Source organism: Emydura macquarii, unplaced genomic scaffold (genome assembly GCF_026122565.2).
Source record: "Emydura macquarii macquarii isolate MOO-44397 ecotype Brisbane River unplaced genomic scaffold, CSIRO-AGI_Emac_v2 contig_212, whole genome shotgun sequence".
Taxonomy (NCBI): domain Eukaryota; kingdom Metazoa; phylum Chordata; order Testudines; family Chelidae; genus Emydura; species Emydura macquarii.
The window spans coordinates 8,131,530-8,147,996 of NW_027130349.1; the positions used below are offsets into that span (position 1 = coordinate 8,131,530).

Consider the following 16,467-nt stretch of genomic DNA (forward strand, 5'->3'; position numbering starts at 1 on the left):
AGGATTAGCATTACACACTTCAGCAGCTGAGACAGATATAGAAGCAGTGCATGGACCAGTGAAATGTGATAGCTGAGCTCTTCTTAAAGGGACATACTCTCTAAGAGAAATTCTAGGAAGTTTATCATTGTACAAGAATATAAAATGGAGATAGACAGAAAACTAATCTTTTAGTAGCATGTGAATTTTAAATAACTTCTACAGTTTACTTGCCTCTTAAACTTCCTTATTTGGTTTCCAGTGTACTTTAACTTGTCACACTGTGTGTTAAAGACAGCCAAATAGTTATTGCACAGCATCTTGGTCAAACAGTGAGCTGTAGTTAGCAACAAAGTGGCCAAAATAATACATTCATAATTTGTTATGTTGGTTTCTTCTCTTTATCATTAGTACTCATCACTGTCTACAGCAGTGGTTCCCAACCTGTGGCCCAGGGGCCAAAAGTGGGCCATGGGGGCTTTCAAAGTGGCCCGTGACTCCCTTCCTGCTGGCTGCAGAAGGGAGCTGCTGCCTAAGGACCCAGGTGGAGTGCATTTTCATGGGGCCAAAAGACCGGTACAGGCTCTTTGCTGCAGCCAAGGGGATGGGAGATCAGCGCTCTCCTCCCCCTGGCTGTGGTAGGGAGCATGGCAAAGCGTTCCACCTACGTCCCTAGGTGCCAGGGTTCCTGCTAGAGCCAGAAGGAGGGGAACGCTGATCTTCTGTTCCCCTAGCTGCAGAAGGGAGCCACTGCCTAAGGACCCCCAGATGGAGTGCACAAGGCTACAGGATGCGTACTGTTTCCCTGCTGCAGCCAGGGAGATGGGAGATCAGTGAGGAGCAGCCTCTTGGCAGAGAGTGATGGCCCTTCAGGGTTGTAAAAATGATATCTGTGGCCCTTGAGCCAAAAAAGTTGGGAACCACTGGTCTACAGGCTACTGTGGTCAAAGGGTTGTGTAACTGCATCAATGCAGTGAATTTCTTCATCTGAATAATGTTGCTGTCAATAGGGTCCAAAGACCCTCAAACATATGGTGGTGCCACCCAGGTCTGAGGTATCTTATCAAGTTTTCCATATGACAGTAATGGGAAATTATCATGTTAAACAATTGACATTTCTTCAGTGTCACAGCATTTTGCCCATGTTTATTAACCAGCTTTTTAAAAGCATCTCACAATTTTCAATGGTTACACTGTTTTCATTTGAAAAAAAAGCTGAAATTAATGGGATTGATTTCTCCTCACTTTGTTTAATTAGCCTGCTTTCTTCATAGTGTAACATCACCAGATCTTACCTCTAACAAAGACATAAGCACTGTACTGGTCATAGTAGTCTCCCATCACCACACGCAGAGTGTAAAGACCTTCATCCTCCTTGTTAGCATGAGCAAGGGTTAATGTAGCCCGTTCCCCACTCCAATGCATTTGGATCCACTTGGATGGTGTAATAAGAACTCCTAAAAATTAGAGAGTTATAATGAGAGATGGCTGAACTGAATCTATTCCTAAATACAGTGAAACCCGTACAAGAGACCATCCTTGTTAGACAACTTCCAACTTAAAACAGAATCACAGAGTATGATCTCATATCAATTTTACAGTGACTTTAGTGATCTAACTCCATTAAACCACTGATTTTTCTCAGTCCCTTTTGTGATCAGTTAAGAGTGGTTTCAGCATACCAATGAATAACAAAAGTCACAAGCACTGAATGGCTAATGCTATAAATACTAAAGCTGGTTGAAATGTTTCAAATTTAAAAATTGTTGAAAAGAAATGGGAAAAAATTCAAAGATATTTTCCCAAAAATTTCCCCTCATTTTTGATCAACTGTAGAGCTAATTAAAAATTTTTGTATTTCAATGAAAATGAAAATTTTTTAAAAAAATTTCATGAACATTTCCCTCTTGTTTTTTAAACAAGATCTTATAGCTATAATATAGCCTTATATTTCTTCCGATGATTCTTCGATTGGATATCAAAAATTAATGTCAGACAAGTTTAAAATTCATCTTGTAATATGTGCTTACCATTCCTGTACCACTGGATCTCTGGATGGAAGCGCTTAATGTCGGGATGAATGATAACTGTACAACCCAGACTCATTGTCTCTCCTTCTCTCCCAAAGGATACTTCGAATTTGTCAACAAAGTGGATTTCAAACCTAGAAGCATAGCCTTGTGGGGTAACACCAACTGTATAAAGAAAATTGTCTGATTATTTACTTTTTATCTTTTTGTAGCGATAAATGACAAAAACCAGCAGAAGCTACTGTACATAAATGTAACCTTCTATATTTTTGTAGCAGATGCTTCACATTCTTACTCCACTGTCACAATAATAATAATAAAACCATCCAAAAGCCTGTTCTTTCAAACCTTCCAAATACAGAGCTCCCAGGGCCTTGCAGAAGCAGGTTCAATATATATTATTTAAGTGAGCAGCATTACTTCAACTCCTCAAACTTGAATGTACTTATGTAAATCATTAAAGTAATTCTAAATGTAGAGCCAGATCTTCAGCCTGTGTAAATCAGCATATCCCTGCTGGTTTTTGGAGAGTACTTGGATTTATACCAGCTGAGGATCTGGCCCACTGACTACATATACCTAGAAAATTTAACTTCAGAATCTGACTATTTGATCTCTAATACTTGTCCTTATGACATCATGAAATCACAGAAGGTAGAGATGAACAAGAGCTATTAAGTCATACAGTCCTCCCATGAAGCCAATGCAAGATTATCCTCCACTGACTATTCTCTAGTGTTTTATCCAGTCTAGTGTTACAGTTTTCAAGGGATGAGGCTTCCACCTTTTTCTTTGATAGTTTATATTCCTGATGTAAGTGCAATGCCAAAGGTATCAACACAAAGTGTATATCAGTGTCTATTCCACTATTACAAAAGGTAAATACTGTAGACAGTTGTAAAACAAACAAAAATGTCTAGGAGATAACATCAGTTTATATCATAAAAGTTCTGATTTCAGAGGTGCTCTCTATCTGCCACTCTCACTAACTTTAACTGAAGCTGTGGCTGCTCAGAGCCATTTTGTTTCTAAACAATGTCACCAAATAATCTGCTTGGTTCTTTTGTCACAGTGTCACAATTTTAAATGGATTAGGTCAGTCAAACACACATTTCTAAACTTACAGCTGAGAGGCATAGTAATGGTTCCAGCATGAAAATAACTTTCATCAAACTCTCCCTTATATCCTACAAAAAAGAGAAGAATTCTAGTTACCAATTGCCTAGAAGTAATCAGCACTCTGAGCCACATAAACAGAATTTTTAATGTGCCCTCAAAGAAAAATCAAAGGAAATATGTCCTGCAAACCTACTCTTTACCACAAGGGAAGCATAAGCTGAAAGTTCTCCTTTAACATTCATGGCAGAAGCTCGATACTGAGCGGTGTCTTCAAAATCACATCTGAAATGATGCAAATGATTAGGCAGGGCATTTAGTACTCTTTGATCTCTCTAGCATCTATGTCTGATCTCAAAACATCATTTTCTAAACATTAGTTTCCCAATGTTATGTAGCAAAGGGTTAGTCAGTGTTGATTTAAATGCTCTTTTCTCTGATTCAATTAACATTGGGCCTAAACCTTACTCAGGTAAAACTTCCACTGAAGTCAACATAAATTACAGCTGACTAAAGACTTAGACTGGGTTTTAAATCAGGCCATGAGTGAGGAGTGCAAGACTGGGCCTTATGAGATTTTTAAAAGCACAGGCCTTCTGTACTCACTTATTAGAAGGGGTGAACTGGTCTTATAAGGAGAATTTGCTTGTACCTTTACCCATCCTCCATAATGACCTGAACTTGAATTTTCATTATGGTTAGATTCACTTGTAGGACTTGCTTACTACCCTCCTTCATTCTCTCCAGCAACCAGTATGGCTATCCTTTCTTATCTATAAGCCCTCATTAGATCCTCATTCCTTCTTCCCTTCTTTCAACCTTTCAGTAGCACCTATTCCATCCATGCAAACATCCAGTAGGTTCCCTGATTCACCCTTCACCCACCTTTACTGATCATATCCAAACAGCTACCATATTCCATCTGTTTAGTCCTTGTCTCTGCTGAATTCAAACTTCAAACTCTCTGGAGCACATAGTCCCAGAGAGCACAAAGAAGAATCCAGCAGAGGCCAGAGGCCAGTGGAAAGCCTTCCAGAGCTATTGGAGAGCAGCAGGGAGTTGAAAGAGATTCAGGGAATTAACTGAAGAGTGGAGACAGGGAAGCGGCTGAGTGGTTATTGAAGGGTCTGAGGCAGGGAAAGGGAGAAAGGTGCTCTTAATAGGGTTTCTTTGTTTCTTAATTCTTTAAGCCTTTCCACAGGCTCCTAATTAAACTTCCCAACTAGAACTGTACCTTGTTGACGTATTTTTCTTCACAGTAGAACTACTGTTAAGCACAGTTTTGTTTTGCCAGTCGAAGCATTTCAGTAAAGAATCTACAAAATTGCACTCTGAAAAGTTTTGGGATAGAATCCTGATGTCCTTACCTAGTATTTGGTTAGTACTCACTCAGCCTATACTCACACAGGGCCAAATGCTGAGCTACTTATTCTGCCTCCTCTCTATTTTTACTTAGTCCATACTCAGAAACTCCCATTGACTTCAATGGAAACAAGATTAGGCCCTAGATTATTATACAGAATGGGCTTGATGCTCCCCTCATTAGTTTTTACATCAATACAACACTATTTAACTAAATGGATTCACTCCTGATATAATAAGGAAAGAATCAGATCCAATATTCCTTACAAATGGTTTGATACTGTGAGGTGCTGAATACTTTCACATTTTATTGGGGAGGAGCTCAGCACCTTTCCAGATGTTGTACAGATGTCAGAGTCCATGGAAGGATCACTTTTATTAAGCTGAGCAACTTCTCTGAATTTTACCTCATGTAATGTGCAAGAAGTATATATCATTCTTTATTTAATTAATAACATATTAATACTTTTCTCCACTATATGGACATGGAAAAGTAAAACAAACAAACATAAAACCTTGCATAGATGTTCAAACAACGATGTTTTAGATTCAAATAAGTTAGCTCAAAAAAGAAGAAATAAAGCTGGATTAAATACATGAACAGGTTAAAACTTCTGGGTACATAATGTTAAACAGGTAAGTATTTCTAACTGGTATTGTTAATAGATACTAAGTTTCTCCAGGACTGAAATCCAATCTATCAGAGGAATGTTTATGTTCAAATGTTTCTTTGAGATTCATGATGAAGAGTAATGAATAGAAGAAGCAGAAAAAAACAAATGTGACTGATGATTACCCCAGGGATGTTGTCCATGTTACTATATCCCACTGAGAGAGGTCTAATGTGGGAGCTGTGGGAACTGTTTGGAGGACTCTCTAAGCTCCATTTTCAAATGTGGGAGTCTTACGATGATGTCCAAATCTCACATTTGGATGCTCCAATCAGCACTTAGGCACCTAAAGTAGGCATTTAAGTGCTAAAGGCAAAACTGATCACCCAAGGAGCCCAACATTACAAATAGGTCTCCATGTTTCATTTTTTCTTGAATATAGGCAACTGCAAAAAAATCCCAATTTGGATGAGGAATATTGCTAAAAACCTTCTTGTTTGTGTGGGTGGCACCCAATACTGTTCTTTTCTTTAAGACTAACATTCAGGATTTCCACTGTATTTGAAAATAGGGCTAAATAAATAATCAAGACTGTACTCGTCAAAACTGTAAGCCTGGACAATATTATTTATCATGTTTATACTGTAAATGAAAGGAGAAGGAGGCGGCAGAGGTTATCAAAAGTAGCCCAAGTATTTGTGATTCAACTATAAATCGAACTACAATCCAGCTATAACTCACTTAGGAAGACTGCTTATCCTTGATAGATGAAAACCAGAGCTGCTTACATTTTTAGGAGACACAGGTCTGCTCAACTGTACCAATTTGGTAGCTCTTCTCCCTCAACTCCCAAAAGACACACACACAGTAGGAAGTTCTAAATCAACAGTAACATAATTATTAAAATCATCTCTTAAATTATCTGGTTCTCCCTTACTTGTTAATCTCCAGCGAGTGCATCCCATATCGGCTTTCAATGATATACTTGCCAGGGTGAGTGTGCACATTGATGGGCACATTGTTTTTGTACCTATGGAACAACAAAAACAGGATATAATAATCTGAAGTGTATATTATTTACAATAAAAGGGCAAACACTTGGTGTTTGGGTTATAATCTGTATCAACTCTTGAGCTTCTTGATGTCTCTCTTGTGTAAAATGGAATCTAAATATCCTTTAAATGCATTACACACTTTCCTTCTGAAGCCCAAATTATCTCTCTTTACTCCGAATAATTTATTTTCTTGTAATTACAGAGAAAGACTAAGCAATGGGCAGGGTGCAAATAAAGTTTATATTGCCATAAATTTCAAATTATTGCATTATTAATGAGTAGTAGAGCCACAAGTGAGATATTTCAGGCTGCTATAGATCAGTGGCAATAAAAACCCTGTAGCTCCCTACATCATCACATATTCTAAAGCCTAGACTACACTTAAAACTTTTGCTACCAATGTTGGTATAAGCCCTCGGGTAGACTCAGTTATACCAACAAAAAAAAGTCCTTTTCCAATATAGCTTATTTCATTTGAGCAACCAGTATAACAATGTTTTTTAATCACTTTTGAAACAATTCAAGCCAAAGCTATTTCTGCTATTGACCCTTATATTGAAAATTGCCTTTCAGGTCTTCCTACTATTGGGAATAACAGATGTTATCCACACCAGCAAATTTATGGCCAAAGGGCTAAGTGTGGGATTTTCAAAAGTGCCTAAGTGAGTTAGCAGCACAAGTCCCACTGACTTTCAGTCTGCTCTGACTTCCTCTCAGTGCAAAGTGTAAGGAGATTGGCATGGTGCAAGGGCATGCCACAAGGATTGGGGGTGAAGGAATCCTAGCCCTCAGATTGTGCGTGGCAACAGAGTTGCTTGATGGACACTATTGCCTTGCTATTCTAGTATCCTGTCTTACAGGGAACAAGGGCCAGAGGATCTACATAACAGTTGATCCACCTGCCATCACTTCTCTCCTGGACTATCCAGTGGTGCTGCCCAGCTACTTTGCATGGGGATGTGTAGGGAGTCTATGCAGAGTTCATCTCTGACCACATGCAGTGGGTCTCCTGAGAGTAACATCCCCCAAATGAGGGACTTGATCCAGCAAGCCACCAAACACTCTGGCAGGGTGCTGAGCATCCACTGAAGTGCATCGGTAATCTAGGTCTCTCAGCAGTGCTCAGCACTGTGCAGGATCAAACCCTACATGAATTATATCAGTTTTTAGAACCTGGCACTCCTTTTCTTTTCATTAGCATGTTAGTGAAAAGTAAATGATTACATTTTTGGCATGTTTATAGTCATCTGCCTCACATTTTAGAAGGACCACTTGTTATTTCTGAAAAGTCAAATCAATTCCAGAACAGCCACATCATTAGCTAATGTTGGATTGCCACCATCCCATTATCATTATGCACTAATAATTTTTATGTTCTACTGCAAGTTCCAAATATCTTGGATTTTTCATATCTTCTTTCCAATAGAGCCAATAAAACTGCCTCAGTTAATGAACCCACATCACACAGTAAGGTTTTCTAGAATGAAAGCCCCTAAAACTTTTTAATTTGTCATCCATGGCATTCAAACTTCATTGTTCACATAATGAACAATAGCTTGGAAAATGGGAATGACATTTGGTTAATAAATGCTGAATGAATGCTATCAAATACAGTTCAGTGCTGTTCTGTATTTCTGAGCAAAACCACCTGCAATCAGGGCTCTGAATTCATTCTTTCCATTGATAGCCAATGGCAAACCACAGACTTTTTGAAGTCCCAATGCACAGTAAAATGATGTACGGAATTCCACCACCCAAATGTATTGGTGTTTAAATTTAATTCAAGGGCCAGTTTGTCCTTGGATGCATGGGGATACTCTCATTGGCTTCAATGACAGACAGCGGCACATATCTGAAAACTTCATTTAGCCCTAAATGAATATGTCAATCTTTGGAATAAATTAAACATGGGTCTGAGCTGAAGTTAAAAAGGGTTCAAATCTAGTGTTTTGGTTTGGATCAATTTTATAAGGATAGGCTCCAGCTATGAATTTTGATCCAAAACTGGAAGTTTTCCTATGTTTGAAAGGGGTCAGATCTGAAATATTGGTTTTAGACAATCTCTAAAATAAATGTACTTAAAATATAAAATTTGTACACAACTGAAACAATTTGTCCACACAGCATTTGGTCTGAATTCAGTGGAAAGACTCCCATTATCTTCAGTGGGCTTTGGATCAGGCCTGGAGGTAAGTTTTTGGTAGTGAGCTATTTGTCTAAAAGCACAATGATGAGGAGATATAGATAGCAAATAAAATGACAAGTTTGTCATTTTGTCATAGATAGTAAATAAAATGACAGCAGAGCTCCTGTAGAATGCTAAATAATTGAGGCAGCAAACCCAAAAATGTTTATATTTAAAATATTAATATGAGAGTAGTTTTACTAATGCCTCCACAAATACAGTTTCAGTTTTAGTTTAGTTTAGTTTAGTTTAGTTTATTAATGCTGAGCACTGAACATAAGTTCATTTTCTGTCAGCTCTTAGTTGTAAACATTTATGGCTTGATAGATACAATCTCAAAGTATCATATAAAAGCAAGTATCAAATTCCATTTAAAGTCTGAATAAACCCCGGTATGTCCCCATCTAATTGTTCAAATACCTTGATTGTATTTCGTATAGCCCAGGCCAGACCCAATTTTTTTTTTTTTTTAAAGTCAGCTTAGTAGGTGACGAGACAGAAAGGCTCCACAGCTCAGCACTAATTAAGCATAAATTAAATTCCAGTCAGGGAAGACACTAATCCAAGAGACTGACTGGACTGTCATCTATGCTCCACACATCTTTCTAAGAGAATATTTTGGGACCTCTTAGGCAAGGTCCTTGATCCAAATCCCACTGAAGTGAAAGGAAAGACTCCCTCTGAGTTCAATGGCCTTTGCATCAGGCCCTAAATCTATCTATGGCATATGACTTTAAATAATTGTGACGTGACCTCCATGAACATGCTTGAGTCCTGAGACTTCATTCGCATGGAGAGAGACTATAACTGAATCAGCAGCTAAGCAGCTGCTTTATAACCAAGGCAGCCGTTAATGCTCCAGGGACATTACTTTCTGATGCCTCAAAGAAAAACATTCCTTAGAGACAGCCTTGATCATATATTTTATTTTATTTCCATTTTTTTCTTCTTGAGATTTTTTTTCTTTTTTTTTAGTAGGGACATTTTTGTAAAAAACACCCAGCAGTTTTGTACCTTAACGATGATCTGCAAAGGATTTTTTTAAAAATTGGGCTTGTTTGTAACTCATAAGCTTCTTTTTCTGTAATGATGGCCTGAAAAGTGTTTATAAAAAAAGGAAAGGGGGGTTGGGAGGATGGCCTTTGCTTTTTTTTTTTTAATCTTAGAAATATCAAAAACGTCAAATCTGATCTTCCCTTGTTTTGTTGGAGGACTTGGGAGTCTCAGAATATGTTCATTATGAGCTCTATCAACTTAATTTCAAGTGTGTAAATATTGAAATCAATGGGACCACTCATGGAATAAGGAGCTACTCAGTGTGAATAAGGGTGACTGAATCAGGCTGTATAGCATTCTCTCCTGCTTCTCATGAATGTCTGCTTTTTTCACCACCACTCTGCACTGATCTCATATCTACACCGAACTGTCCTCAATGTTGCCCACGTAGTTTTCCTGAGAATTTACAAATTCAGAATGCATAGTTTCAATCAAAAACAATATTGTTGATGAAGATACAAGCCTACCATGTAAGACGGGGTTCTGGCCAGCCAGTCACAGTACAATGTAATTTGACATTCTGTTTCTCCCAGACAGTATGGGAACGAGGCTTGATAACAAACTCAGGAGCATGTAAAAGTTTATCTTCATTCAGCTTTCTGTGAAATTCCTCAGTCTCTTCTAACTAGAAGAGAAATATTTCACCATAAAACTCACCATTTACATATACTACTGCTCCATATCCCAAGAAAGTTTTAGGCTTTTTCTAGGGCAATATGCTTACTTAATACATCCTTCTTACTTGGATAGACAAACAGACAATATTTCTCAGCTTCAAGATATTCTTCTAAACAGGTTGCCACCTTCAAGGCTTAAAAAAACCCAGTTGTCTGTGGGCGGGGCCAGGTGCCAAGGGAGGCAGGGCTGGTCTGTGGACAGGGCCAGGTCCCAGGGCTGGGGGGAACCTTGGTGAAGGGCTCAACTCTTGGAAAGATGTGTAAAACTTGGAGGGATTAGTGGGCGAGACTAAAGGGCTGCTTCCCCATTGGTTGGTGTTTGCCGCTGGCATGCTGCAAGCATGCAAAGCAGGATCTGGGTGCTGTCTGGACAGCCATGACATACTCTTTCCATGACACATATGGCCAGTAATTTAGAGTGTTGCACACTCATCAAAAAACCCAGTAAAGTACTGGCAATAAGCAAAGCAGCAGGACAGGCTGGTCAAAAAAATCAAGCACGTGGCAACCCCAAAAACTATTAGACCAATGGTCCCCAAACTGTGTGATGCATCCCCCTGGGGGGCCTGGAGGAGCATTCAGGGGCTGCCTCACATGGGGCAGAGAGGGAGCACCACCTGGCCCTGCTTTGCTCCCAGTTCCACTCTGGCCCTGCCTCAGCTTTGGCCCCGCCCCTGGTCTTGGCCCCCAGGTCCCAGCCCTGCTCATGGCCATGGTTCCCAGCCCCAACTCTGACCACAGCCCCACTCCCAGCTCCGGCTTTGGTCCCCCCACTCCAGACAGTGGCCCCATTCCCAACCCTGCTCCCAGCTCCAGCTGCAATCCCTATTCCCCACTCCACTCCCAGCTTTCACGGGGGGCCATGGAGTGGGTAATGGGGGAGTGAAGGGGGTCATGGACCAAAAAGATTTGGGGACCACTGTACTAGACCAATATTTGTTTTCTTAAGATTCTATTGACTAAAGTATTTTCCAAAGCTTAGAAATATGATTTAGAAATATCTAAATGTCAAAGCTACCAGTAAATTTGGATTTAATTTCTGTTGCCTTTTATAATCCCCACCCCACCCCTCTCCAAATTTCCACTTTGTGATTAAAAGTCTGCAGTAAATACTTTGGACAAGATTGTGCTCCCCACTCTCCCATAAAAGCAGCCATAGCTCTTCCCCCTCTCCCATAATTGCTGGCCAGCACCACCATCTAGTCATGCAGGACGAAATATGCTGCACCTTGTATGGGAGTGCAACTAAATACTTTCCCCTCAGAGCAACTGGGGAGTTCCATTTTTTCCCTTGGGGCACTCCAGCTCCTCTCACACACATCCAACATGGGACTGTGACTAAAAGCCACAATTTAAGCCTTTGAAAATACATTCTTATTATTATTTATTATTTGTATTACAGTAGCGTCTAGGACCCTAGTCAGGGCCCCATTGTGTCAGACACTATACAAATAAAAAACAAAAAAAGACAATCTCAGGCCCAAAATTCTTACAAACCATGGATTCATTTGTGTTTTATTACCGTTTTCTTCAGGGCCAGACGTTCAGCTGACTCTCGTATTGCTACTTTCCTTGACTTTTTTTCATACTGCTCTTCCGCAGAGGATGAAGTGGCCACTCTAGTCGCACTAATTCCTTCACCGGTAGCAAAAAGGTTTCTTCTGGCAATGTATGCAGCACTTTCCTTAATTCTTTCCTCCTCTGTATCTGTAATCCCACTGACATGCACTTGACTGAAGGAATTAAAAAAGCACATTCACACTGGAAACATTTAAATTTATAATACTTTTTTTTAGTTTGGCCCTCTCCGTTTAATAAATAAGGGCCTTAGACTCTTCATAATGCATTTCCACTTTAAGGATCATTATCCAGGAAACAATTTCATATCATATTAACAAGAGATACACAAAAGGGTTCAGCTGAATGACGAAGTATATCATGCTATCTAAAGTCACTACCATTTTCAGTGCATTTTTCTATGACAAGTGTATCATGCAGGTTTTCATCCGAATAAATTTCCTATTGTGCTTTCATTTTCCATGGCTATGAAGAACAGTGCAAGACATACCCACAGAACTATCACAATAACACTTCAAACAGTGATTTGAGCAGAGGCACTTACAATAGCAACACAAAGTGAAGATTACAGCAGCAATATAACAAAGTTCTCACTTCTGATTTATATGAAAAAGAACATCCCCATGCACTACAAAAAGTTCTCCCCTGTCAAAGCAACACTTTATTCTTTAATGTCGGGAAAGTCATTTGTTCTTCAAAATGTATTTTAAAAGATGATTAGTGTTTCATAAACACTTTAATCTCTTTTCAGCATCTCCCTCAGGGATTCGACAGCGGAGGATACAATCAATATCAGCTCTAGTAATACTGTCACATTCTGGGGTACAATCCGGACTAGTGAAGAATTGTGTCACCTCTTACCCTGTAACCCCGAGTGCCTCACGATGCCTTGCTACTGCAGCTCACTGGCTGGGATGCCCACAATGAGCAACAAACATGTACTCTGTCTATGTACTGGACAGCCCTGCTCCAATGCTTTGGATGCAGGAGCCTGCCTACAATACCGCAGATTTCCATTGGCTTCCACCAGTCTTGGTTAACAACTGGTATGGTGACACCACACTCTTCCCCACCCCGAATTTTCCCAAAAACATGTGTTCTGGAATGTCCAGCCTTGTCCTGAAACAATCAGAGAGACATTATGGTTTGTTGCCCCTTTAAGGAGTCAATATTCAACAGTTTGCTACTTTAACTGGAGTTACCAAACAGTTCAATTTAAACACAGCACTAGATTTGTTTAGATTAAAAATAAAACAAGTTTATTAACAAAAGAAGGTGGGATTTTTAGTGAATTCAAGTATAAGAGATAAAGTTAGAAATGGTTACCAGCAAATGAAAGTGAAAACACATATCTAAAAGTCTAAATCTTAATCTGGCAAGGTTAGGCTCAAGGCATTGTTCAAGATGGCCTTTCTCCTCCACAGTCTTCCAGCAAGATGGTGAATGAACCTCTCCTTGGTCAGGATCTTTCCCAGAGGCCCAAAGGTCCTTTTGTCTTCTTAGGAGAACCGCAAGGTGCTAAGCCCCTATTTGAGGCTGAGGTTGCTCATTACCTCACAGAAGCTGCTCAGCACCTTGAGAATCAGATCCAAGTCCTGTTAAGGTTTCGCTATCTTAACTATGTGTAATGAAAAAGGAAACAAGATCAGTTTGCCTTTAAAATAAAAATGTCCTTGATTCAGCCAAAGTGAATTTAGGTAACTACATTTATATTTATTGAATTTAGGGCAGATCTACACTTAAAAATGAGCCTCTTCGGCTCCAAATAGGGTCTTCGCACCTCATAGGATTGGGCCTCAAGTGTGTAGATCTACAGTTTATAAATAATTCAATTTTAAAACAAAAGAGAAATGAATTTCTTCCTTTCCTTATCTGCCAAGGCCAAAGATCAGGATTCAGTGTTCCCTGCAAGGGTAAATCACGTCAGAAACAACAGAGCATTCTGGCCCTGATGCTGCAGTCCTTATAAAGTCAAAACTCACTTTGCCTTAGTGGGAACTTTACCTGGGTAAAGTTGACTGCAGGTTCCAGCCTAAAATGGTACTTTAAAAATACTTTCTTCAGGAAAACAGTTCTCAGTCTATGGCACCCAGAAATTTTCAGCTTACATGTGTTGTTGGGGGAACAGTTCTGTCTATGAGCCAGATTCAATTTCAGTTAACTTTAATGGAAATGCCCTCATTGGCTTTAGTGCTAGTTGGATTGGGCACTCGCTGCTTTATATGCTAGAACAGCAACAGGTTTTCCCTAATTTTATCCTCCATGGACCAAACTCTGCATTGACTTATACCCTGTGTAGTCCCATGGAAGTTGATGTTGACTCTGTGTGTGTGTAAGAAAAAATAATTATGAGCTGAGTCTTTGTATTCCATGAGTGAATTTTTACAGCATAATTTGAAACCCCTGAAAACAGAGGTTTATATTGGAAACATTGACACATTATTGAAACAGCATCCCAGCCAATATAATAGCACTGTAGAATGGATAAAATGCTGACCTTTTAAAATAAACCTTGTACAAACTATCTGCACATGGGAAGCCATGCATTGATTTCAAAGGAGAATTTAGGTATGATTTATAACATGCACATGGCTCAATGAGTCTGGGCTATTATCCTTCAAACAAGAATACTTGACATAGATGCAGCGTATCACTTTCACAATCCTGGCACACAGACATTAATATGATGCCAACAAATGCACAAAAACAAAACACAAATGCCCACTTGGACACTCTAATGGCCATCATGTGCCTTTTAAAACTCTTAAACTAATTCAAAAGCAGAGTGTGGGCCAACAGCATTCACAACATTTTGAATTGCCACGTGCAGAAACTAGGGTTGACAAAAGATGGTAGTATTAGGCATAATAATAGTACCAATGATAATATTTTGGAATTCTATAGCACCTTTTATTTTAGGATTTCCAGGTGCTGCACAGACAGAAGTGAATTAAACTTCACAACTCCTTTCTGAGCTAGGTGCTATTATACTAATTTAACAAACAAGTAAAGTGAAACAAACAGTGGCTGTGACTTGCCCCAAATCACACAAACCAGTAGTAAAGCTGGGACTAGTATGCAGGAGTCATGTAACCCAGCTGTTGGACAATACTTCCTTCCAAAAGGAGGAATAAACACTGTATTTATAAAGGTTAGGTACACCTAAAAGGAGACACGTTTGTCATGGAGAGAAGAAAGCAACTAATGGAAGATCGCAAATGCAATGCTCCAATTAGCTGAATAACACAGTGCCATAAATCATAAGTAGCCTTAAAGGAGATTTATTGCAAACGGTGGATGACATTTTAAATGTATCTATTTCCATCATGGGAGACACACTTAAAACTCCAACGTAGTGCTTTGAAAATGTAGGGTGTATATGTCTTTATTGGTTGGATTAAAGAACAGTGAATTTGTGGCATGGAAGAGTGGGAAGGGTAAAAGAAATATGGCTCTTGGATTCAGAGAGTGGTTAGAGATGCCTTATCTCAAAAACAGGGCATTAAAAAGGCAAAAGTAAACGTGTCCCATTAATGAGATGAAAATCTGAATTCTACACAAAGGCGTGAGGTAACACACAGTAGAACTGATACAATTTACAAATGTAAATTCAGCAGTATCCCATAATACCACTGAATTGCATATCCTCATTCATGAGAGAACACTTCACATAGCAACCACTCCACACCTGACTTCTCAGTCCGCATCCTCAAAGGAAACCTGCACAACACCTTCAAAAGATGAGCCTGGGAAGTTAAATTCATAATTCTGCTGGACAATAACATAGATTTAACAGAGACATTGGTTTTATGGCCCCATTACAACTAACAACACAGGCTGCTGCCCATTAACCCTCCACTGACCTACGACTGTAAAAGTATTAATTGCCCACTTCATTTTAAGTGGTCTCCTACAACATTTGTATGCTTAACAATCCGTCCCTCCTTGTATTTAGCTTGGACATTTTAGTTTTCTTCTCCAGACCTGAAGAAGAGCTTGTGAAGCTCAAAAGCTTGTCCCTTCCACCAACAGAAGTTGGTCCAATAAAAGATATTACCTCATCCACCTTGTCTCTCACACTTCATAAATGTCATGTGAAAAGCACAGCGTTGCAAGAGACAAAAGCTGAACAGAGGTGTGTATTTGACAGCAAATGGGCTTTTCTCCTGCTCACCAATCACGAGTTAGTTTTCCATGACATGCCTTGGTATGAATTAACCTGAACAAATGACTATGCCTGGACTGTCATTATCTCATAATAAATCATTATGGCATATCCCAGAAAAGTATCCATGTTTGCCTTAGTTTTGGCTACTGTGTAAAGTTCACATTCAGATTTACTTAGGACATTGCTGCACCAGAAATTTATCACGTCAATAGCAGACATGAAATAAATATCACCAGTACCTAGATTATTAAGGTTGATTATGTTGGACTTCAGATCTTAATTAATTTTATTGTTAGTATTTTTGCTGCCAGGGCAAAACATGACCGAGTTTTTTCAATTTTGTCATATTTAACAAACTTGTTTCTCAGATTCTTAGGAAGTGGGGTGAATGACCCTTCAAATTCACCACAGATTTACAGATGTTAAAAGCCAGAAGAGACCATTATGATGATCGAGTCTGAACTACTGCATAGAATTTTACCTAGTAATTCCTGCATCAAGCCCAGTTCTAATGGCTAAATGTCCATAACTCTCTTTCCTTCTCACAGGAAATAAGGTGTGCACAATCCAAATGACCAGGGCACAAAACTAAATCAGAATACCTGAGTTTCCTTCCTGGCTTTGTCACTGACTCTTTCAGTGATCTTGGG

At 39.3% G+C, this 16,467-nt stretch overlaps 1 protein-coding gene across 7 annotated transcripts in view; it reads right to left on the bottom strand.

Annotated features, from left to right (window-relative positions):
* The window catches only part of MYOM1 (myomesin 1), a 92,834-nt gene that overhangs the window by 60,043 nt on the left and 16,324 nt on the right, over nt 1–16,467 (bottom strand). For all 7 annotated transcript variants that reach the window (XM_067547246.1, XM_067547236.1, XM_067547218.1 and 4 more), the window contains 7 exons: nt 11,594–11,804; nt 9,862–10,019; nt 6,036–6,128; nt 3,322–3,410; nt 3,134–3,196; nt 2,010–2,174; nt 1,275–1,436 (listed from right to left, as the gene is read on the bottom strand). In XM_067547246.1, coding sequence (XP_067403347.1) covers nt 1,275–1,436; nt 2,010–2,174; nt 3,134–3,196; nt 3,322–3,410; nt 6,036–6,128; nt 9,862–10,019; nt 11,594–11,804 — 941 coding nt within the window. The remainder of the gene's footprint in view (nt 1–1,274; nt 1,437–2,009; nt 2,175–3,133; nt 3,197–3,321; nt 3,411–6,035; nt 6,129–9,861; nt 10,020–11,593; nt 11,805–16,467) is intronic.